Source organism: Cloeon dipterum, chromosome 3, assembly GCF_949628265.1.
Source record: "Cloeon dipterum chromosome 3, ieCloDipt1.1, whole genome shotgun sequence".
In the NCBI taxonomy this organism is placed as follows: Eukaryota; Metazoa; Arthropoda; class Insecta; order Ephemeroptera; family Baetidae; genus Cloeon; species Cloeon dipterum.
The window spans coordinates 21809574-21825948 of NC_088788.1; the positions used below are offsets into that span (position 1 = coordinate 21809574).

Below are 16375 nucleotides of genomic sequence, written 5' to 3' on the forward strand. Positions count from 1 at the left end.
GTTTTTAAGCCCGCTACGTGGTTAATTATTGGTCACACGCTGCGATACAAGCAAATGGTAAAAGGAATGTAATGAGTGTATTTGACTCCTTGCTTGCAATTTTTAATTCCGAGCGTTGTTGCACATATCATTTGCCAAGGGATCATGCTTTTTCAATGACGAAAATAACATTTGAGGAAATTTTGTGACTAATCCGTGTGTCAATTCAAGTTGAAAGTTGCTTTGAAGTTCAAATAGTGTGAAAGTTTTAAAATTACGCACGAAAACAACCTATTTTTCATTGAAGCACGTGTGAAATAACTGCACGAGAAAAATTTATTTAATGCCACAGCATCCAGACTCAAATTCTAATTAGCTGGCAGTGAGGGCAGACAAAGTGTTTGCAACGGTCTGCTAAGGTGAGCGGGCGAGCCCGCACTACTTTTTATCAGTTGCGGCCCGACGCAGGAAGGGGTCAAAAGATAAAGTTGCTCTGATGAAAAGAGCACTACCGCATGGAGTGTATCAGTGTGTTGCCGGTTGTGTCATTCCCAGGCCACGGTGGCACGCGATTCGCCGTCTCTGCGAACGTGATTCAGCACTGAGAGTCGGCCAATGACCCCTACCGCGCGCGCGATGATGGTCCTCTCCAAATCACCTTCGGCCAACCCTCCACGTTGGTAATTAAGTCTCGCAACTGATTCAAAGGAAAAATGGCCATGGCCAGCACGCTTTTCATTTTCACCGCAATCTATTGTTTTAGAGCGAGAAAGTATAGCGGACCGAATTAATAGCGAGACACACAATTCGAAATGTGCTCATGCAATTCACTTGACATGTCTTAAATGAATGACAAAAGTGGGACACTGCTAGACTCCACGGAAAAACCACGGGGAAATATGCAAAATGTTATTATTTTGGCAGAAATATTTATTCGTGTTTCTTTAAGTTTTGCTAAGTCTACAAATATTACAAAATATAAATCTATAATATGGATGTCAGCTTATTCTCGGCATGATTCTATAGTAATATTATATAGGAGTTGGATAGAGGTCAACAGTTCAAATTTATTGCATTTTTCTTATTTTATTTATTTTTTAGTCTGGACAGAGACTGGATTTATCGAATCCACATACAACTTTTTGCTTTGTAAAATATTGCCAAATTGTGCGGTGGTGTGACTGGCCCCAAATCGGGAGAACAATGCGAGTGGGAACCGGTGTTCACCGGACACTCTCGGCGGGCCGAAAGGGGGACGGTTGCCAAAACCAGAATTAATTATTTATTATTTCTGCCAGAGAGCATTTTCTCGTGCAAACGAAAAAGATGTTAAGCTGCTCCCGCATTGTAAAACATAGGCTGTAAATAAATGAGTAATGTAAACTGGTTTTGGGTCGACTGGAATTTTGCAGCAAGATGACGTAAATAAACAGAAAATTCACGAAATTTTTAACAAAGTGTATAATGGAAACAAAAATTAAAAATATTGTTCTCGATGTTTAAAAATTGCAACAAAGCGTTTTATGATTCACTTTTCCACTATTTCAAGACATGCTGGAAGAGAGAATCTATAATTAATCTCAGCATCTATTAATATATAATTTATATAGTGAATATTATTATTGTGTTAACAGGTTGCAAGTTGAGCTGGCGTCGTAAAAATTTCCATGTTGTTGAAGCAAGCAGTCATAGAGCTGATCAATTGAATCATTAAGAGTGTTGTGTTGACTTTCTTCCGAAAAGCTGTCTCATCCCGCTTATTGAAGCAGTTGAAGCACGTAACAAAACGCCCGCCGTTCTTTCTTTTCTTTTCTCGTCGAAAGTGCAGCTTCACGTGTCAGTTAATATATTCAAATTCAAATAATGGCCTTTGCAAATTTACGTTCCACTCGGTGGTGCATGAAATGAAAAGAGCTAGGAAGAGAAAGTCGTGCACCGCTCGTGTAATCACCATTAGGCGCATCTTGCCACGAAAGGGTTAAAAAATGTGCCGTCAGTCAGCACCGGCGGACACGAAATTAAACTTCCACGAGCAAGAACAGGTGAAAAAAGCGAGACAACGACGCAATTTAAAACGCACTCCGCCATAACCTTTCACTGGAGCTCACACAGTCTACGTTTATTTTTCTTCATTTGCAGCTTGCACGCAGCCTCAGCGCTAATTGGTGGAGGTTGGAATGTTAACTGATTGGGGGAATTTCAGATCAATGCCGTCTGTCAAGAACGTGTGGAGTTGCACTAACAAGACCAAGACACGGCGGTCTTTCTCCACCGATCTAAACTAACTTATACGGATTCCAGACAAAAATAAAGATATCTCTGTTAAAGTTTAAAATTTTCCAGATTATGTCAACTTCGTTGTCTGTTTTGTGTTGCTTGAAAAAATACATTACGTGCTTGATTTTCCATTCGTTAAAACATTTCAAGGATTAGCATGATGAAGGCTAGATATATATTATTCAAATATTAATGTATCAATGGGCACACAAATTATTGAGTAAGAGACACTCCTGGAAAACACCTGGGCAATGAATCTTCCCAGGAGGAAAAACTCGAAGTGAGCCAATAATGAGGTAAAACAAATAAATATTGTGGACTCCACACTGTCACTCAAACAATTTGGCTTTTAAGCGTATGATTGATAAATGTGTAATATATTGACTGTCTGATTGATAGCCAAATATTAGTATTTCCAAGAGAGTTTTCTGATAGAAAAATTCCACGATTTTCTAAACATCTTCGACAAAAAAAAAAACAACTTCTGAGCAAACACGATCTGTAAACTCGATTCAATGCTGGTTAACCGTGTTTTGCTTAACAAATCATGACGAAAACTCGCCAGAGTAACAAAACAATTCGCCAGTTAAATTTATGCCGTTCCGAATCAGCGCCAATAAACCCTGTTTTGCATTTTGCATTCCATCGCTCGCATGACTTGGTGATAAAGCTAACTTCAGCCTGTTCAGAGAAGCCGATAAATTAAAAGACTTTATACTTGAAGCAATCAATTCTTCGCTTGCTCAGCAAATTATCGACGAACCAGTCTGCAATAGATCAATAAAAGATAATTCCATTTAAAGACGCTGGCTCACTCGCACTTCAATTAATGCAACCGGCTTTCCTCAAATCCGACCTACTTGGTCGGGCAACTGCTAACGAAAGAGCGGTGATTGTTTTCGTCGTTTCCTCTTGAACGACACAAAGTGCTTATTTCACAGGTCAGCAGCGCAAAAGGACACGCGGCCAATGCAGCACGCTGAATTTTTATTCGCTCTCCTAACGGTCCGTCGACCTGATAGCTCCAATTATTTGCACAATTCCAGCCGGCTTCCACGGGAAGCGGCTAACCTTGGATCTAGTTTTTCAGTTCGGGAGATGACACTCAACTGAGCTGATTTGCATATCAAAACAGGCCAAAGGCCTGATCAGTCCCCTATTGCGACTCGCCACGTTTCATAAATATAATTTTAGCCGATAAGCGGCTCAGATAATTCTGCTTTCACGAGATGAGCATGAAGAAGTGAGATGCTCGCATTTTTTGTGCTACTGTGGAATTTACATAATTTTAACACGGAGTAGACGCTGCTGCTTGAGCGAGGAACCAGCTCACATGAACGTTGGTTTTCTGGCCAGAGCACGAACCCTGTGCACTCTCTCTTACTAATATTCTGCCAGTGTTCACTCCTATGTATGCTAATTACTTATTACGACTGTCAGCTGCCAGCGAGGATAGTTTTTGACTCCATCGCTGCGTGACTAATGTGCCTATCGTCAGGTAGAAATAAGTGTTTTTATTTTTAGAGCATTTTTCCTGTGCGGTCATTTGGACAAATCAAAATTAGAACTCCTTCTTTAACACGCATCCACAAATATTAAGTTCGTAAAAGCTGGGATTTTTGTCCTTTTTCAAAAATAAGCTGGATGAAAATGTTGATCGTTGATTTCGATAAAACTTATGCTGATATTAAAATATTGTATGGTGACCATTTGTACCGACGCGATGTGATACATATTTAATTCAATTAACCTTATTTTCTTTATAGCACAGTCGATACATTGCTAATAGTTTTATGGACTTAAAAACAACTCATTTGTGTTTCCCAACAGCCTAGTAATTATGGTTTTAGATTTCAAGGACATATCAAACATTTAGATTGTATCATTGCTCCATAATCATCACTTTTAAAACGTATAAGATTTATAAACGCGGTATACATTTGAAAACTGCGTGCAGAAAAACTGAATTTCGCAAACTGTTATCTCCGCATGAAAATTAACGGTTATTAAATTATTCAAGTCGGCAGTAACCTGGGTGTGTTATGTTTTGGAGCCGCGTGCGCTGTTGAAATTCTCGCGTGCAAAAACAATAGCTCGTATGAATGCATGGTGGAGCGAAAAACACGAGCATTTTCCTTTCAATTATACGGCAGAAAAGGGGAACGCGCGCGCGTAACGCAAACGATCTAACAGTGCAAGGCAAAATATTATTGCCAATATAAAACGAAGGAAAAGAGTTTTGTCGGCCAGCGAGTCGCTCTGGCTGCTTGTGTGTGTTGCAAAAAGGCAATAATTCAAGTGGCCTGGAGCATGCTGCTGGGAAAATTGCTGATGGTATTGCTAAGTCGAGTAGTTTTATTGCCGGCAATGCCCATGCAAAACGTTATCTCGCTCATGTTATCTGTCGGCTGAGATGAGAATTTTGCTTCTTTCAGCAGAGCGGGAGAGGAAGACAAATGGACAGGCGTCGCACGTTTTCCATATAAAATAATAATAACGCTGCCAACAATGAGGAATGAATTTCTTATCAACGGTGCTCTCATATCAGCACCCTAGAAAACACCGCATTTTCTATGGTAAATAATAGATTTTAATGATAAAAGATATCAAATAATTCTAGGAAAATATTTATTTTTCTTTATTAGCATTTCAAATTCTTAATTTATCTTGAATTTATTTTTGTTTTACCAATTCCGCTGCTATTAATTAAGAAAACAAAGTTTCACCAAGTCTTCTTAAAGGAATTTTTAAAAATGTATTTTTTACTCGAGACACGTGCGTTTTGCCGCTTCTTTTGCTTTCAAACATCTCATGTTTCTTCTCAATTTTCTTTTCACCAAGCGTTACAGGCACGGACGAGCAAAAATAAACAATAAGCAAGTGCTCGGCAGCAACTTGCAAGTGCGTGGTGGCTCCGACGAAAGTGTACACATGAATTCGCGCTGCAAAAGTGCACGAATGACATTCGACACTCGCGGCCCAGGGGAGGAGGAGGTGAGCGAAACCCTACACGAGCAGCAAAAGAGCTCTCAATAGGCTTAACGCAAATGGCTAATAAGGCAGGACAAGACCGACTCCTTCGGCGCGACGACCACTTGCGTAATTCGCTTCTTCTTATACAACAATGCGGTCGACAACTTTGGCCAAGTCGAGTCTTTCTCAACGAGCGAGTTTTTGCACGAGCAAATAACGCCACCATGCCCGAAATGAGAAATAAAAAACTGGAATTAGTCGGACTGAACTAAGAATAAAACGTTTGACGTTGCACGAGCATAATTCCGTCTCAAAATAAAATGAAAATCAATTACTGTCTTATTTTGAGTAAAAAGAGCCTAATACATTATTGCATTCGCATAAAAATATAAAAATATAGCTTGCATAAATATTTAAAAAATAAAATAAGTTGTATACGTCGCATCTAAGAAGCAAACTGCTATAATTTTAACTTCCTATAAATTTTTATATTTTCTATTGTGTCAGGAAAGGATCCGTAAGATGATTTAATTTTCCAAAATGTGAAATAATTGGTCCGTAAAGGCCAAAAAATAAAACAGAAATGGTGTTTAAAAAATAACGAAAATAACGTAAAATAAGAATTTCCTGAATCAAGAGGAAAATCGAAGTCGCTACCCATAAAAATATACCCGCGATAAAATAGAAAAACTTCCAGGAAACCACACACATATTGTCTGCGAGTTGTTGCTATTGACAAAGGATCACTTTGATAGTGGTGGTTGCCTTTCCTCGCCGCTTGTTCTGCTTTATCCGCTTTATCCAAGGAGAGACACCAAATTGACTGTTTATCTTTGTCACTAGTCTATCTCCCTCTAGAGGTGCGATGCATAACACCAGATTTAAGCATTTAAGTCTGCAGAGGTAACATTTCATTTACAAAGGATTTGGTTTCTTCTAAAGATAGCGTTTCAAATATGAGATGTATAAGCCGATTATCTTTTTTACTAATATGTATTGATGATGTACAAAATGATCATTTTTTGTTGCAGTGGTTTGTATCTTTTATTCGGTTTATTTTAAATGAGTCCGATGAGTCCTTACTTTTAGGGAGCGTGCATATATTTATATTGATAGATTAATTTTTATAAATATTATAATACTTTAATTGTAATAAGAATAAAAAATGTAATTACATATCTGATATTACGGATATATATTACAAAAATTGGAAAGATTTGTAAAAAATATTTGTCTAAATTGCGTTGATTTTTTTTAATAAAATAAGCAGCAAAATAGAGAAAAACGTTAATATCCCGAATAATTGCATTTATAAAAAAAAGCACAGTCGGTGGTTTCGGCAAGGAGCGCAACGATCACCTGTGAATCTCATAAAGAAACTATAAAGTTACGTAAGTTCGGCTTAAACCGGCATTCCCCTGGCATCGGACGCAGTTTTGCCGACCCCTTTCTAGCCCAGTCAGAACGATTCAACTCGAAGTTCCAGAAATAATGGATAACTCACCGCAACGTCATGAAAGCACGTCCGTTCGCAGTCTGTGCACAATCAAACATGGCGGTATTAAACAAAAACACAACACCGTTCGGCTCCACACCTGATGGCAACGTCAGCGACATCTGTGGCCAACATGCAGGAGCAACGTCTACTTTTCTCTTGTACTCACTTGGCACCGATAACTGGTGGCGCTGAAAGTCAAGCAGTAACGCGCACACATAATTAGTGGCGATAAATAATTATATTATTGGCGAAGAAAATATATTTTAATACTACTGCTCTTTTGCTTTGATTTCGAGAATTTTACACTGAAATCTTTGAAAATACAAGTTTGTTGTACAAAATTTTGTTTAAATTATTCTGATAATTCCGGACATTTCAAATTATTAACCTACTCTGGCTGTATTCGATCAACATTTTTTTGCAGTGTTATTTATACATTTTTTAAACTTTTTTCATTGTAGTTGATATAAAATGCATCATGTATGTGCTTAAAGAGATTAATATAGTTCTATGTACGCTCACAACATAGGGCTTGGGGATGTGATAATCATTTCTGGAAACGAATGGTACACGCTTCATCATTTTTTATATGGCTTCTATATATCCTGTTTTTTCAAATTCAATGAAACAAAATTTTTAAGATCTTTTTTGCCAGCGGTATTTTTTTATTTTACAAGAATATTCTACAATCTAGACACTTTTGTAATGCTTTATTTATCTCTTGACAAAATTCATCATCAGCAACAATTTTTATTCCTTATTTATATTTTTGTTCAAAATAAATGAGGAAAAGAGAGCAAAAATAAATAAATTAAAGAGAGCAATTAACTGTTTTACAACAAAATGTTTGTATTTTATTGAACTCCGCCATAATACTATTTTCTTGGACCAGTCTTTACATATATTATTATTTATTATTACATACACGTAAGAGTCGGTTTTCTAGTTCATTATTTTGTGTAGTTATTATATTTTCAAGCGCTCCATAGCAACTGACACACAATTGTATTATTTACAAGAAATGCGTGTTAACAAAAGGACGGAACAAAATACTGCTTTTTAAATCATTGATTAAACGTGATGATTTCTGACTGGTGTAACTGGTTCACATTCTGGATTTAATTCATTTAAAATAAATAAATTTTCAGAAGTCAGACTCATTTGAATGTGCAACTCAGGTTATCTGATTTGAAATAAGTTATTATTTTAAAAATTTTAAGAGTCTGGGCTTATACCTCAAATAGTATGACACCCTCTACAAAATTTTCCTGAAGTCTGGGACGCGTTTAAGGGAGAAATTTGATGCATTTTATTTGCAAATTGCCAAATATTAAAAATCTAGTTGACTGCATAGTTGGCTTTTAATACACTATATATCAAACGCTTAAGGAGGGAAACAGGAAGAACCTATAACTGAATCGAATTTCACTTCAAGAAAATGGAGAATACTAAAAATGAATATTCTTTTAATGTACACAACCATAAAGTGATTCATGCGTTCAGATGTTTATAGTAAAATATCTTTTTATGTGGGTTCCAACTTTCTCACTAAAAATGTCCGAATTCGTGAAAAATCATTTCATCTTAAGCTACTACAAAATTTTTCCAATATAAACTGATAATACACTAAGTTTTATCTTTTTGTAGGAAACAACAGACATTGCTTTTGTACAAAATAATGAATCAAGCACCTCATCTAAAGTGGCACTCGTCGTATTGTACGTTCTGCCATTTCACGTCATTTTTGGTAGTTATGCCTTAAGCATGACAAATAACTTATTAAGGAGTTACAATTATGTGTATATGAGAGAGACAAAGTGACTTGTATGCGTTTAGGTACACTGAAACAAGAGAAAAGTACACGGTGCGCGTATTCTTCTGGCCTAACAACTAATCAACTTTCACTGCTTCATCACAAGGGAGGAGAGTTCGTGTGGCTGTGCGCGTGTTCTCACGCCAGCAATTCAAACGGAGGCCTCGTCTATGACTGTGATCGTCCTCTTGGGGGCGGCTGACAAGAGGCGCCAGTTGGCGCTGCGGAACGGAGGCATTTCACGCGACTTGCGCCGCTCGTTGGACGGTCCCACACAGGCCCCAGCCAGCGGCGAGTTGGGGTCAGTACTGCAGCCCTCGCCTTCGTCTAAGGTCAAACCCATCGATGGCCGCGCTTCGTTGAACGGCGAGTTGTTGGACCGGTGGGGCCGCGCCAACGACCACCGCCGGCCCTTTCTGTCCGTGATCACTGGCACCTCGGCGATCAGATTGTTCTCAAACTCACTCAACATTAAATAGTTTTCAACCTGAAATGCAAAAATCAATTTTTAGCTTTGTCTTGGTGCGGTTCTAAAAATTTTCTTCTCTAGTTTTCTTTAATATTTTAAACCTTGTTGAAACTAAAACTATCATTTTTATATTTGTACATTTTTATGATTGGTTTACTTTTGGAGAATAATTTTTATGTTTAAGAATTTAGACTTAATTGTTCTTAATTACGTACAAAACAAAGAAATCCCCTTTTTACCATAATTGTTTTCAGTTCCTATAAAAATTTTACCCTGGTGAAAAGCATAGATTGTTTCTTTTTCATAGGATGAGTAAACTAACGGGAGAAGATTGAAGACTTAGGAAATTAAGTCAGGGTTTTCTACATCTTAACTTTTTGAATGTATTCACGACCGATATGATTGTTCTCACAATATTTATAAAAAATTGTAAATTTTATGATATATGGAGCAGGAAATTTCTGTGCACTACACAGAAAATTCAACAGTTGGCTCTACACCAAGTTAGCTCAATAAATTTACAATATTATTAATTAACTGAGAACATTAGGACCTCCTTGAACACATCAGCCTTCACTACATCTACCAACAATGCTACTGAAAATTTCTCACTTTGTTGCATGAAGTGATACAGTCTCCTATATAATCCAGATCATCAAGCAAGTTGTCAGGCAAGTCCATGTCCGCGATTCCCTCCTCGCTGATGCAGGTCAACTCTGGCTTTTTCAAGTCTGTTGATCCCATGTTGGCTAGGGTTAGTGATCTGCAACCGAGGGAGTGGAATTAATATCTTGGCACGACTAGCAAATAGGCATGTGGGTCAATTACCTTTGGCCCAAAAGAGCGGCCGCTGCTGCAGCAGCTGCTGCCGCAGTTGCTGGTCCGCCTGTGGCAGACTGTAGCACTGCACCATTGTGGCCGTTGACATCCTCATCAGTGAATGACAACCTCCTGCCAGATCTTCTAGAAGCAAGGCAATCAAAACTTCTTATAAACTTGTATTTAGCACTTGAGATTAATATACACATTTTACATTAACAATGAAGAGAAACAATTCGGTACATTCTGTAAATTTTCTAGTTAAACTGGTGTAAGTGAATGAAGTATCGACTTATGTGTCTGAAACTTCCTAAACCATATAAAAGGTCTGAAAAAGTTTAAAATCGTTTACACGGTTTTCATTTCAGTTTGGGTAAATTTCCAGCGAAGGCAATAATTTCGCAATAATACTTCGCACATCTTACCAACTTGGAAAATATTCACGCCTTGTTCGTTTTGGTGGCAATGCAATACAGTTTAAAAAAACAGCCAAATCAAAGTTTCAGCACGATGTATGATTCAAGAAAGCGTTCAATTCTTGCTCAAAAGAAGAGGAAAATCGCGCTACATTTTCTTAGTAAAAATTTTCAGTTTAGAAAAAAATATAAACCACGGTTAAAAAGGATCTTATAATTATTTATTGAAGTTTGTTAATTTGGTACAATTCTCCTTAAAAAATCATAAATATCTTATAAATATTGGAGTTTTTCGTATAAAATTTTAATTTAATAAGGCAAAGTTGATGTCTAAAAATGTCTTCTAAAACCGTATAGAAATCATCTAATTTGCTCGAAAGAAGTCTATCAATAATAGTCGAGTTACCAAAACAACACGTCTAAAATACCCAGCCCCAATACAGAAAATTGTATAATGAAATTGATTTGGCTGACTTGAATTCGTTTTGTATTAACAAGAACTAATATTCAATATGCTCACTGATTGCGCAGCTTTACTCCATTGCAGATAATTGAGCGAAAAATATATTATAGCGCAGCAGACCGTGTAATAACCATTACATTTGAGTGATTATACGAGAATATCTCTGTTATTTCATCCTGCGTACCTGTCAGGGCAGTTTTCAATGATGCAGGTGTGCTGTTTGCCGTTGGCGGCCGTATGTTTGTGCTTGGCCACACGACGCCGGTGCACGTCGATCAACGAAAGCGCTGCGCTGCCAATCAGCACGCACGTCGAGCTAAAGTAGTAGCCTGCCTTTCCGCCATAGCCCTCGTTAATGTAGCCTAAACACAAGGAATAATTTGCAGCTATCCAGACTGTACTCTTCAATTACCTGTAATTGGGACGCCGAACGCAATAGGCAGTGCCTGCGAACACTGCACGAAGCCCCAGGTGCGCGCAAAATTCCGCGCTCGCACCCGCTCATAAGTGTACATTTTCAAGGAGTAGTGGTAACCACCGCAGAAAATCCCGTATACCTGAAAGATTATATTGATTTGTTAGCGTGTAGTATTTTTTTTTTTTTTTGCTCTTTTTATCCCTGTCCGAGGACCGGAGGACCGGGAAGGGCGCGCACTATTATATTAACTAGAGAGAACTTAGCATGCGAATAGAAGAGACGAGAGAGAAAGAGAGAGTGAGAGAAAGATCTTGGGGAAATTTGATGTTTTAGAGGGACATTAAATATAAGTTAAAGCAATGAGAAATAAGAAGAAATAACGAATTTAAATACGTCATTTGGGATTCGAATTGGAAATATATGCAACCTGCGAAACATACTAGTTAAGCGGGCTTGTGTAACTTTAGATGAAACGGCGGAAAAAGCCAATGATACTACGTAGCATAATTGTAGACTGAATTTGACTCTCAAATTATTCGCACAAATGGATAACGTAATTTTTTATTCTATACTGTGTAGGTGCATCGGTATTCAATATTGATGGGCCAGCCATTTCAAATCTAAAACAGCTAGAATTGCATGTGCGCCGCGCCATTATCAAATATACGATGTCATTAAAATTTAAAAAATGTAGTTAATTGATGATTAAAATTAGTCTAAAGCGTTACAATAAAATATTACCTTGATATTACCAACTGCAGTAAATTTATCGTGTTTTTAAATTATTGAATAAATTTGTAAACTTGGCAAAGTAAAAAGGACAATAATCATTTTATCTTAAAACAAATCATTCAAATATTTTATTAAGTGATGAATTCACAAAAGACTGCATAGAGCAAAAGCACAGCTTTTTTGGTCCAGTATGAGTACATACAAGATTTATTTTTCTTTTGCCACTTTCAAAACATAAAAAACCCGGCCCACATATAACAATATCCACGCATTTTCTTTATACCAACGATGATTATGAAATTGAAAAAATACTCTAGTTTTGTTTTTATGCAATATGCTATCTCATTTCACTGTTTAGCAAAAGCGTTTCTGAGTATACATTTTTACGTGTTTGATAGCGAGACATAACCAGTAATAACTTACCCAGACAAAGAGTAAGTATCCCCTATATCCCTGGACGGCGGTGAGCGCCAGAATAGCAATGCCGCACACAAACGTGCAGGCCTGGCAGAGGTACTGCCTAGCAATCCTGCACTCTGCACTGTTCCTGACAACCAACATGCCGAAAGCTCCACAACCAAGTGCCCAGGCGAGCCCCAAATACGCCTGGAGAGAAACAGTGGCGTCCCCAAGACCCTCTTTTTCAGCTTGGTGCGCCTGCAACATGGTACACGATTAGCATAGTATGAGCGATGCTTGCACTGTACTTACCATGTAGAAAATCGGGGTGGACATCCCCATGGCGCTGATGGCCGTCGAGGCGAGCAGGATGCGCACCGTCTTGCTCCTGAGGGTAGTGAGATCAAAGAATGGTGGCCTATCGTCAGCCTTGTTCTTGTCTTTGATCTTGCGTTTCTGATTCTTTAGATGCAGAATCGCACGTCTTTGGGGGTGATAGAGAGAAGCGGACCTGTAGAAGGTCCCTAGAAAGAAGGTGAGGAACACGGTGACTGTGACGGCCTGCAGACCGAGCCGCCACCCAATTGACCTGTTGCGTCAAATATTAATTAAGTTCATTCGAATCATAAAACAATTTTGACTCTAATAGTGATCAAGACGGTAATAAAAGGCAGTAGTTACCCGATGGCTCCCTTGATGAAAGCGGACATGATAGCCAGGCCGAGACCACTTCCCGCCACAATAAAGATCTCGACAAGCTCTCGTTTGCGTTTGAAGTACTGCGCGACCATTAGTGTGCTCGTGTCCCGCGTCATGCCCACGCCAACACCTGTGGATTTATTTCAAGTGATAAAACTTCTTCGCTCTCTCCTTTGCCCTGCGCGCACGACCAGAAAGAGTGAGAGCGACGAGAGAGAGAGAGAGAGAGAGAGAGAGAGAGAGAGAGAGAGAGAGAGAGAGAGACTGCACACACAGTCCACGTACGTGTGTGTATGTGAACTGCAAGCGAACGTTTATGGCTCTTTTTCATGAAGCAGTTGAAACGTGCTGGGTTTATTTGAGAGATAGCTATACACATAGCCGACAATAAAGTAAACAACGCCACAGTGATCAAAAATATTTCGGACACGAAAAAATTTAACACTGAATGAATTCATGAATGCATGAGCCATAAATTTTCAAAATGATTTGTGTGTTGGCTCGCACTTAAATTTAGCAACAGATATTTTATTGGTGCCGACAGTGATATTTCTTTCGTTGGGTCTATGTGTTATCTGTACACACCACTATAAATATTTAGCACACAGTTTGTAATGTACCGCGACGATAAAAATATAATAAGATCTGATAACAATGCATGCTTATTTTATATATGCAATTAAAGTACTTTTACTGTATAAATTCTGGAGGTCAAAGTTGGAATTTTCAAATGCTACTACCAAACGACAATCAGAAACAGTTTTGCGATATTTCAAAACATTTTGTTTCAATTATCCTTACCAATTACGGCTCCATAACTAAAAAACAGCTGGTGGAACTGAGTGGCGAACGAAGTGAAAAGACAGCCGAGGGCCGTGACCAGTCCCCCGAGTACAGCGGTGACCCTTGTGCTTTTGCGCCTGCAGAATGAAATTGTCACAGGCGAGACAAAGAGCGCCACTGCCGTCGACATCGCGCCTACCCAGCCTGCAAACAAACGACAAGAACAATTAATTACTTCATTCGCACAACAAACAAAACAATGGCGCAATTTATTTAGTAGTCGGTGAGATGAAAATTTAGGGTAAAAACTAATTAATCATTTTTTTCTTAGCTCTTCAGGAAGCGTAGGGAATAGAGAACTCCAAAACTATTACAATGGGTTTTTGTTTAGGTGATTCTGGGAGTGGGGTGCATCATTAATTTCTGTCTATCAAGCATATTTGCATTCACAATCAAGACAAAAACAGCTTGGAAAGGACAAACACGCCAGCTGCCGATGAAAAAGTAATACTGAATTAGGATCTAATGCGAAATTAACGGCCTGGACACCAAGAATTAATTAGCACTTCGAAGACCAGGCTGCGTGTGTGTTCTCTCTCCTTTGGAGTTAATTAGCGGCTACAGCATATCTACACCGATTAATTACTCGTTCTGTGCCTGGACTATGAGCAGAGTTGCCCAAAATGGAAATCGTCCTTATCTCCAAGAATTTCATCGCGTTGGACGCAGGCCAAAATTTATTTTACGACTACACACGTGAAGAATGCTTTCTTATATAGTGCGCGAATGCAAATTTTGTCTGCGGAACACCAGCCTCGGCCGTTGTGGTGTCTTCTTACCAGATAAAGTGGCGTACTTTGTTTTAGATAAGCTTATTCAAAAGTTAAGCTGCGAGCAATCCACTTAGAGCTTTTGTCATCTTTCTAGTAGATTTAGGCGCTCACTTCGGTCCAAACGAGGCGGAAATGGTAAAATTTTCTAGCAGGCGGACATACAGACGGTAGGCAATCAGAGGCAGACTGAGCAAAGAGATGAAGATTTCACTTCCGATTTACTGGCCCCAATTCATTGCAGCTGCTCTATCAATTTAGCATCAGAGTGCGAATAATTCGCTCATTTTCCTTGTTTTTTTTTTTTTGCTCTTTTTATCCCTGTCCGAGGACCGGGTAGGGCGCGCACTACACTAGCACGAATGCTGAAACCCGGGTCCCAATAACACCGCGAACGGGTAACATGGGCGCACCAGGCCGCACAGGGACCCAGCCCACTGAAGGGCCACTTGCCTCTGCACCGAGGACTGCATTGAAACGCTAGACATTCGTCCCGTGAAGCCAAATCACGCATGCTGGAAAGGTGCAAACCAGCAAGTAGAGAGTCGGCGCCGGTGCGCCTCCCAGCCCGTTGAGCAATTTGAGCATTTACCAGCTACAGATGAAATTTGCAGCATCGCTCATTTTTATATTTCATTCACTTTTTGTGGATCCAAAATGGCAGGAGCGTTTAAAAAGGAAAATAATTGAAACTATGGACAATATTCAAATGCCGGGAGCATTAGAGAATAATTATAAAATCAGGCAAATATCTAAAATTTCTTATATGAACATTTATTGCTCTGCAGTCTACAATTCATTTTTCCGGATCGCAGTAAAAAAGTTGATAAGAAATCTAGACAACAACGACAACAACTAGGGTGTCCAATTCCACCGATTAACATAATATATGACTCAACCAATATTACACCTTATAACCATCGTCTCAACTACACTTGATAAAAAGTTATCTGCATACAAAATGTTTGCTATCTATTCTCAAACGACTAGCCCGCTCACTTTGAAAAAAAGAGACGAGGTAGCATTTAAGGGGGCTAGTTAACGGGACGGTCATAAGTCATCGTTCTAAAAACTGCAGAGATAGGCCGCGCAATTACACTCGCCAGTCGAGATGTTGCAAGCGTCTCCCCCTAATGTGATTGGGCTACGCTAGTCCTAAAAGCAGCTCACCCTTTGCAAGGAAGCGGCGAACGAGATTATTTATGCCACGTCCATATTTCACCCGGTCCACAATAGCAATTGCGGACGGGCCGCGCGTCGCACCGAACCAATTTGTTATTCCCTTATCTGCTGCCCGCCGACTAGCTCAACTTTTTGACTGGCCAGACGCAGACACGCCGGCGGAACAGCGGTGAGTGTGTGTACGTGTAATCCTGCTTGTCGTCTAGCTCTCTCCAAAAACGCTTTCTGGAGAATTAAAATAGTCAGATACTATCTTCCATGCCAATGTAATATCGAGAGGGAGAACAGTTTTACTCTGACGGAAAAGCTGGTATTTTGCCAATGAATTTTTGCAGCTAAAGTAACTTTTGAAAGCAATGCAACTAAACTAAAAACTAAAAAATGAATTCAAATGCAGAAAAATACATTGTCAGCTAGAACGAAACATTCTAGAAATCAAATAAACGTCTGGTTGAACAACTTTGGCATAAAAATCTTTCCAAGGATGCCAAGGATAGAAAATTGCGTTGAAAAATTCATGGTGCATCGATCTTGCAGGACAAAGATATCTGCAAAGAAAAAATATATATACGGGATTTTTGGAGTTATCTGTAAAGCTCTAAAAATTCAACCTGAAGCATCAAAT

At 38.9% G+C, this 16375-nt stretch overlaps 2 protein-coding genes across 15 annotated transcripts in view; both read right to left on the reverse strand.

Moving 5' to 3' along the window:
- RhoGAP19D (Rho GTPase activating protein at 19D) overlaps window positions 1-6789 on the reverse strand; it is an 81389-nt gene extending 74600 nt beyond the window's left edge. For all 7 annotated transcript variants that reach the window (XM_065485529.1, XM_065485527.1, XM_065485526.1 and 4 more), the window contains exon 1: window positions 6734-6789. The gene's annotated coding sequence lies outside the window, so the exon portion shown is untranslated. The remainder of the gene's footprint in view (window positions 1-6733) is intronic.
- Window positions 6790-7551: 762 nt separating this feature from the next.
- Window positions 7552-16375, reverse strand: part of LOC135938952 (monocarboxylate transporter 10-like) — a 142045-nt gene continuing 133221 nt past the window's right edge. For 6 of the 8 annotated variants that reach the window (XM_065483024.1, XM_065483027.1, XM_065483028.1 and 3 more), the window contains 9 exons: window positions 13757-13942; window positions 12938-13085; window positions 12569-12845; window positions 12281-12514; window positions 11120-11264; window positions 10892-11069; window positions 9838-9972; window positions 9622-9772; window positions 7552-9027 (listed from right to left, as the gene is read on the reverse strand). In XM_065483024.1, coding sequence (XP_065339096.1) covers window positions 8692-9027; window positions 9622-9772; window positions 9838-9972; window positions 10892-11069; window positions 11120-11264; window positions 12281-12514; window positions 12569-12845; window positions 12938-13085; window positions 13757-13942 — 1790 coding nt within the window. In that variant the 3' untranslated portion in view covers window positions 7552-8691. The remainder of the gene's footprint in view (window positions 9028-9621; window positions 9773-9837; window positions 9973-10891; window positions 11070-11119; window positions 11265-12280; window positions 12515-12568; window positions 12846-12937; window positions 13086-13756; window positions 13943-16375) is intronic. The other 2 variants (XM_065483025.1, XM_065483032.1) reach the window with 1 other exon arrangement.